Source organism: Cyprinodon variegatus, unplaced genomic scaffold (assembly GCF_000732505.1).
Source record: "Cyprinodon variegatus isolate N-32 unplaced genomic scaffold, C_variegatus-1.0 Scaffold413, whole genome shotgun sequence".
Classification (NCBI taxonomy): Eukaryota; Metazoa; Chordata; class Actinopteri; order Cyprinodontiformes; family Cyprinodontidae; genus Cyprinodon; species Cyprinodon variegatus.
The window spans coordinates 701,501-709,996 of record NW_015150866.1 but is presented as its reverse complement, the minus strand read 5'-3'; the positions used below and the strand labels follow the sequence as shown (position 1 = coordinate 709,996).

At 38.3% G+C, this 8,496-nt stretch overlaps 1 protein-coding gene across 1 annotated transcript in view; it reads left to right on the top strand.

Annotated features, from left to right (window-relative positions):
- Positions 1 to 919: 919 nt before the first annotated feature.
- Positions 920 to 8,496, top strand: part of LOC107093205 (sorting nexin-24-like) — a 10,084-nt gene continuing 2,507 nt past the window's right edge. Inside the window, exons 1-5 of the mRNA XM_015388091.1 lie at positions 920 to 1,043; positions 4,718 to 4,801; positions 6,260 to 6,364; positions 6,466 to 6,560; positions 6,829 to 6,861. Of these exons, the coding sequence (XP_015243577.1) occupies positions 957 to 1,043; positions 4,718 to 4,801; positions 6,260 to 6,364; positions 6,466 to 6,560; positions 6,829 to 6,861 (404 nt within the window). The 5' untranslated portion in view covers positions 920 to 956. The remainder of the gene's footprint in view (positions 1,044 to 4,717; positions 4,802 to 6,259; positions 6,365 to 6,465; positions 6,561 to 6,828; positions 6,862 to 8,496) is intronic.

The following is an 8,496-nucleotide window of genomic DNA, read 5'->3' as shown; positions in this document are numbered from 1 at the left end:
ACTCCTGATGAGGGCTCCCACCTCCCGTGAACCTCTAAATCTTCTGAAAAGTTTTGCAGTCTGTGTTACAGCAGTTTGATTTTGATTTCCATAGCGCTAATTCACAACAAAACATCTCAAGGCACTTTACAATTCAACAGATCATGCAGTTAAATTGATTCTAATTCTTCTATCTAAGGAAACCAATTGATTGGATTGACTCATTGACTCAAACGCAATCCCTCACATAAAGCATGCTTGTAGCGACAGTGGAGAGGAAAAACTCCCTTTTAACAGGAAGAAACCTCCAGCAGCCTATGAGGTGATGCAATCAACTGGTTTCCTCAGATAGAAAACTTTGAATCAATCTGACTGGATGATCTGGTTGAACTGTAAAGTGCCTTGAGATGACATGTGTTGTGAATTGGTACTGTATAAAAAAACAAAATGAATAAATATATTTCATCTTTTACAAAAAAATTTATTTCGCAACTTATTTCATTTGGGCTTTTTTTCATGGTGAAGGATTTTTATTTAAATAAAATTTTCAAACCAAATATACACTCTATAATATATTTTAGAATGGTAATTGCCCTGTTTTTTTATTTCCTGCTTTTCTGTGCCCTCATAAAAACGCCACAACCTAGTAAATATGATCTAGGACCGCCACTGCAGAGTTAAATGCATAAACAGGTGAAGCGGTTCTTTGGTATGCAAATCTCGTAGTAGTAAATAAAAAAAATCATTGGCTGGGAATAACAACCCCCTCATAAAGGCTGACCAAACAAACGTCCTGCTGCTTCATTATCTCCAACCAAAGCTGTGCGTCAAAAAGGCCGGACTGCACCTTTAATATCCCGCTGGGTTTGTCCAATTAGTGTGTAGGTGGAGCACACGGGAGCAAAGCTACCGGAAAAGAAAACAGTCCGAACACCAGGGGAAGGCTGCGGGGCTGTAGCGGCGGAAAAGAAGAACCGATGGTGCAGCGGGAGCCTTTCCACATGATTCAGGTGTCGATCCCGTCTCTGGAGAAGGAAGTGGAGGAATCTGGGAAGTCGAAAAAGGTGAGCGACCCAAACCGCTCTCTGAAAATCGGTTTTACTCCTTTTTAAAATGTTATTGGGAAAGATTTAAAACGCCTCCAAACAAACGTGTGTTTACTCTGGGTGTGACGGTTTGTTTGTTCTGAGGACTGAAGGTGGAGCCCAGGTGAGTCCTACCTGAGTGAAATCAGCCCGGAGCAGCTGGAAGGAGCGCAACCTCACACCGGTTCACAGTTAAACTCACCTTAGAGCTGAAATACATAGAGGAAGTTTCCTAGATGTAAAGAGAGTTAAATGAAGTCAAGATAAAGCAAGAAACATTAATGATAAAATAAAGTTTTTATTTCCTCAACTTAAAAAAAAAAGTTGTAATTGTATCGTCCTTAAGTGAAACAGGCGTTAAATTCACTGTTTGTGAGCAAATAAAGCTGATAAAACTTAACTTTAACTCTGTTCTGTTAAAAGGTGTGCAGGGGGGCTTTTAGATTTACAGTAGTAGCCATCCCTACTTTCCTTGATTCCTTAAATTCCTTTTTAAACGTCAATCTTTGTACTAAAATATTCTTTCTGTCATGATTTGTGGACATTAAGATCTAAAGAAAAGCTTCATCTCCTAGTCAGACCCTGTAATCCAGTGAAAGGATGGAATCCGTAAAAAAGTCAGAGACAAGTCTCAGCTGGTGTTTGACTGGGAAGGCTCATTTTGAATGGCTGCTCCTGTATGTCTTTATAAGCCTGCATGTAGTTTAGGTGAATAAACTTCCTAAAGCTCGGGGTCCTTTAGGAAACAGAAAAAAGGGGTCTGGAGCTCTTCCTATTAAATTAAAGAAGATAAGAATAACCAACACATTGATATAAAAGATATTCGGTGGTAGTTGTAAAAGAAAACAATGGTAGTGGTGTATTTGCTCAGATTATAGTTCTGTTAAATCATTTACAAGCAGGATGAGGGTCACTAAGTTTTGTAGGTCAGAAACGGGAAGGTTTGGGAACCGCCTGTATAATCTGCCCAGAAACAATAGTTCATGAACCTGTTTGGTGTGAATGGTGTTTCAGCTTTGTTCTCATGGTCAGTACCAGTTCAACCAGATCCTTCATAGCTGTGAAGAGCTCATTCATGATGTTTGACTGATGAAGACAAAAAAAGTGAATTTTCCAGCTTTTTGCAGTGGTCTGCGCCCTGCCTCACATCACTGCTTGCTGATCAGAGAAAGTTGATGACATGTTTCAGGCTGCAGGGTCAGGGTAGGTGCTTCCTGGAAGTGATGGGTTAACAATGTTCTGTATGGGATGGCTATAGCTTCTTGGAGGGTTTTTTTGTGTTTAGGATTAGGAGGGGTTGTTGCTCAGAAAAATTCACAGCAATTCCTCAGACATTGAAGCAGAATAATTGAAGCAGCTAAAATAGACACTTTTAGCAATAAGATGGTTAAAAGTGTTTATTTGGTGATCTCCTGCACATAATGGTGGAGTATGGGTCGTTTTTATTCAGCATTTCTTGTCATTAAACTGTAACAAGTACAGAGCAACAAAATTAACTCTGCATTTAACCCCTCCCCTTGGGGAGCACTGGGCTGACATTGTGCGACACCTGGGGAGCAGTGTGGGGTCTTGCTTGGGGACCCGGAGTGGAGCTTAACCACTATGTGACCAACTCCCCCACAGGAGTGCAGGAGAAACATGGTGGATTTATCTTAATTTTCGGTGAGGAAGTATTTGAAAACTCTGCTATTTTGCAAATTCTCCCATCTGGCAATCCTGGGGGGTCTGAAATTGTGAATCTGGAAACTATTTATTTATATGATACAGCTGCAAATAAGTATTTGAACACCTGAGAAAATCAGTGTTAATACTTGGTACAGTAGCCTTTGCAGTTACAGGTCAAATATTTCCTGTAGTCTTTAACCAGGTTTGCACACACAGCAGGTGGGATTGTGGCCCCCTCCATCACACAGATCTTTTCTAGATCAGTCAGGTTTCTGGGCTGTCACTAAGAAACACATAGTTTGAGCTCCCTCCAAAGATTATCTATTGGGTTTAGGTCTGGAGACTAGCTAGACCACTCCAGAACATCGATATGCTTCTTCCAGAGCCACTCCTTGGTTATCCTAGGTGTGAGCTTTGGGTCTTTGTCATGTTGGAAGACCCAGCCTCAACCCGCCTTCAATGCTCTAACTGAGAGGATTTCAGAAAAACACGACCCCCAAGGAATGATGCTAGCTCCCCCATGCTTCACAGTAGGGATGGTGTTATTGGGATGGTACTCATCATTCTTCTTCCTCCAAAGATGGTTAGTGGGATTATGACCAAAAAGTTATAATTTGGTCTCATCTGACCACATTACCTCCCATGACTCCCCTGGATTATCTAAATGGCCATTGGCAAACTTAAGATGGACCTTGACATGTGCTAGTTTAAGCAGGGTACCCTTCCATGCCATGCATGATTTCAAACCAGGAGGTCTTGGTGTATTACCAACAGTAACCTTGGAAACGGGGGTCCCAGCTCTTTTCAGGTCATGGACCAGCTCCTCCCGTGTAGTTCTGGGCTGATTTCTCACCTTTCCGAGGATCATTGAGAGTGCATGAGGTGAGATGCATGAAGCCCCAGTCTGAGGGAGATTGGCAGTCATGTTTATCTTCTTCCATTTTCAAAGGATTGATCCAGCAGTGGAACTTTTTTCACTAAGCTCCTTGGCAATTTCCCTGTAGCCCTATGTAAACTCTTTGTGAAACCTTATAGAACAAATTGAATTGATAGTAAGTGCTTTCAAACTGTAGTAATAAAACATGCTTGGATGGTCAGATTAAAAACATGGCTACTGAAGAACCCCCCCCCCAACACTTTTCTGTCCAATACCAATCTGCTGCACTGCTATAGATTAGCCAAACATCCCTGCTATGCTGTACTTCTGTGAGGATAAATACCCTCTCTCTGAAACAGCAGGCCTCTAATAAAAGAGCAGTCATGCTTCAAAGGTTGATGTCTTTCAAGCTAGACGTTTGCTTGACAACACACTTTGTGCTTCAACTGAAGCAGAACCAAACTTCTCTTTAGAAATGACAACAAGGAGCAAGTTTGGTCTTCCAGCACTGAAAGACGTTTTAGCCACTGTGTTCTGGTCAGAGCCGCATGGTTGAAGTAGTTCAAGGAATTTGACCCGACCTGAAGTGCTGGACTTGAGCTCCTTGCTTAATGTGGAAGCCAAAAGCCAAAATCTATCCCCCCCCACCTTTTTTTTTTTTTTTTTTTTTTTTTCTAAAACCTGCTAAAGTCTTCTACCAAACCTGTTGAAATGACAGCAAATCACATTTAGATTAATTTATAAAACGTGACTGATTACTACTGAAAGGGAAGGATATGCTGGCCAAGATTCTCAATCATCCACGTCAATAGTCATTCCAAAAAAAAAAGTTTAAAAAACAATCCAAGGGACTTGGCTTCCAAGTTTGAAAGGGAATGGATAGTTAATTTAAATAAATGGAAAGCTCTTTACCCCCACCTGCTGGACAGAAGAGTTCATTGCCTCTGCACTAGAACAAATACCGGTAACTGATTATTTATTTTTCATGTTGATCACTCCTATAAATGTTTTACGTGTCTTCTCTGACCTAAGGTAACTAATTTAGCTTAAAGAATGCAAAGATGTCTAATTAGATTTTTTTTTCATGTGTTATTTTGTTTTGTTTTTTCAGCTTTTCAGAGTTGAAGTCTTGTTTAATGAGAGGAAACATTATGTGCTCAGAAGAAACAGTGAATTCCAGACCCTTCACAGGAAGGTGCGTATCTGCATCACACTTACTTTCTCCTGCACTCCAGCCTTACTCGCGTTTACTCTTTAGATTCTGGATAATGAAAAGGAACGTTGACATATAACTTTCCTAACAACTGTCAAGCACAGCAGTGGGAGGCTAATGGTTTGAGCTTGGCTTTTTTTTTTTTTCCATGTAAATGTTCCCATTGCTGAGCTGTATAAACTTGGCATAGAAAGTCAAACATTCTCTATATTTCTATTTTCTAATTTTACTCCAACTCATTTTATTGTTTTTTTTTTTTTATGATAACTAAACTGTCTAAATTTTTCTTTCTATTCATTTTAAATATTATTGAGTCTGACAAGTTGAAAAGAGAATATGCATCAACCTCATAAATATGTGTAACTCTTTATCTCCAGTGAGGAAAAAAAAATCTGTCTTTGGTTCCATAAAAGCATGAAAATATAAATAATAAATGAAACGATTGCCTTGAAAAAACAAAAAGAGATCACCTGCTGTGGCCTGAATCGGCTCTGTAGCCACACTAGATGCTGGACTTCAGCCAACGTTTTAAAATCTCTCTGGTGGGAATTCTGTGTCTTTAATGTTGAACAAGTTACATTTTGGTTGGATGGAAATAGAATAAGTAAAAAGTAAAAAAAAAAAAAAAAAAAGTCTCATTCGAAAAAAATTGCATATGACAATCTGTTTTCAAAAAACTCAGTTTGAAAAATAAAATGCAAAATAAAAAAATGTATATCATTGACAAAGCAGTAAAGTTATTCTCAAAACCTTTCTTTGATTAAATCTTTTTATAAGTTTCATTTCTGGATTGTGTTTCATTCGAATTTGATTATCAGATGCAAAAACTGAAGCCTTATAAACTGAAGGCCAATATTACAGCTTCTAGGGTCATTATGTGACTAATAAAAGAATGAAGGTCAGCTCTACTGGTCAGAGTTCATTTTTTCATTTGTATAAATATCTGACATGTTGTCTTTTTTTATATTTTGTTTAATACTTACTTGAAATTTGAACAAAACATTGGTGAGAATTGGTGTATTGTTTTTATTTTGTTACGTAATAATTCTGCACATTAATATTCACCTAATAAAGTCCGAAACTCACTTTTAGTTTCTTAAATATTCTTATTTTAGGTTTAGTTTCATATTGCCTTAAAGCTCAGAACTTTGTGCACATAATTTCAAAATAGTCAGAAATCCTCTAGGATGGATTATTTTGGAAGGTTTGATGGATACAGAATGTTGTTTATTGTTATTTTAAAATTATCCGTTAGTTGTTGTTTTTCTATTTTCTCTTCACATTTCTATTAAAAGCTTAAAATTATAAATAATATGTTTACTGGTTTTGTACTTTGAGTCTGCATTCATTAGGTTTTAATAAGGCTGCAGAGCTGTAAAATGTTGCTTCTGGCATAATAAAATGTCCTGACACGTTTGCTGGGTTTTATGGCGGTGGCAGCTTAAGAAGATCATCCAGACCCCAGATTTTCCGAGCAAAAGGAGCCCCCATCTGAGGACCAAACCTCTGGAGCAGAGGCGGCAGGAGCTGGAAGATTACATCCAGGTTGGACACAGGAGCAGTGCTGCACTATTATCACTATTATTGTTCTGTGATTCCATTCATTAGACTTTCACCCCTTGATTCTCTCTCTTTCTCTCCATCAGGAGATCATCTATCAAAATGAAGATGTGCCACAGGTGCTGCTGGACTTCCTCCATGTGAAACACTTCCACACGGGGAACAAGATCAGCAGCTTTGAGTAAGTCCAGCAGTCTGGTCTCCTCTGGGGGCAGCGGGCGATGCTGCACATGCTTGCTATATTTGGTGCCTCTATTTTCAGATTGGGGGCAATGCGGCAACATGATAAAACTTGAGAAACATTCCTCTCAGTGGTGTGGAGCAGCAGTCTAGTTGCCCTGTTTGTGAAAAACAAGCTGTTTCTAATTTAAAGCTGATTGAAATGGTTCTGTCTATCTGACCTTCAGATTGTACATAAAGCATCTAATGATTGAAAACTCTATTTTTAGATCGCTGGATGAACTGGACAGTCAGGAATACAAGTAAGACTTGCTTCTTGTCTTATTTAGTCGTTCTTGGTTATTCTGGGGGTCGTTTTCTTAGCTTTTACCTGCACTCTAGGTTTAAAAAGTTAAAGAGAAAAGAAGGGAAATGACATAAAGGGAGGAAAAAGTTAAATGAAAAGGTCCCTCTTGCTTTAATGCTGCTACCTCTCTTAGCTAAGAGGTACCCTCCATCGTCTAAAGGTGCTCATTCTGTAGCCTCAATCAGCTGAGGGGATGTTTCTGCCCCTTGACCCAGATAAGTGCTCTAGAATGCAAAACCAGATCTATAAAGCATTAATCTCAGATTGCAGCGGTGTCAAGTACTAAGTAGAAGTGTTGGTTATCTATACTTTACTGCAGTCATTCTTTTTAGACAACTTTTTACTTCTACTCCTTACATTGTTTTGTTTTGTTTCATTTTAGCTCATTTTCGTTATGGCCTATTGGTATTTTAAAAAATAAATGAAAATCATCAAAATAATTAGCTTTGTCCTGAAAATTTATTTAGTTGGGTTTGGACTCGCTGCTGCATCCACTTGTTGTTCTCCACATGCCAAAATAAATAGTTTTTCAAGATGATGCAAAGTAAAATCTGACACCGTTACCATTAGTTATAAAACTAAGAAAAGGAAGGAAAAGGAAGTTATCATCCAGAATTGTTGAAAAATCTTCCTTTAATAGGGTAGTGCAAGCTTCTGTCCTCAACATTTTTTCTGCTTTAATTTTATTTTTATACTTTAAAACTTTAGTTTTAAAAGTGGATATTTTACACTTTTATTGGAGTAAAATGCTGAAGTTGATACTCTGCGTTGGCATCACCTCTCCTCGTTTTCAGCTGTAATTACACAAATTTATTCTTTCGCTTACTTTACCTGATCACTTATGTAAAATTATGTAAAGCTGTGTGCAAATGTGCGATTAAACAAAGATGTAATTTAAGGAATCCAAGCTCTGTTTGTGACAAAAACCTTGGGTTCTGCAGCCACATCCATACATCAATGATTTTTTTCTCAATGCTTACTCTCTATAGGAGAAATAATGTACCTCCAATCCTGGAGGGAAGCAGGTCATACATTAAGCAGGACAGTCACTTAGCAGCAGCTTCCATTGTTTCCTTAATTTGAAAAACATAAATTACCTTGTTTTAACTGTGCCCAAGAACATGAAACAAATACATGGTTTGAAACCCTAAAATATTGGCGGCATATCCTCCTCAATAAAACTTACACCACAGAGGCCTGTTTATGTTCCTGTTTATTTAATTTTTTTTAAAGTAGTGATGGTTCTAGATCATATTTATAAGCAGGGGGAGATTTACCATTAGGCAATACTAGGCAGTTGCCTCGGGCCCCAAGTTCCTGGGGGCCCATAAAACTCTGTTTACATGTAAAATTAATACAACTATTCCTTATTTGTGCACATTAACTTGTTTTTGATATAAACCCTTTAGCTAAAATGCCATCAGAATGCTTATAATATTAAGTCTGTCTCAGCTGCCAATTTAGCACATTTGTCACTATATTTAAAAACTTCAGACCCCTCTAGTACTTTTATTTCAAAAAAGCACCTTGCATCAAATCTAGCGACTTTTTTCTGCTACTGGAGACTTTGGAGACAACATCTAAAAGCAGC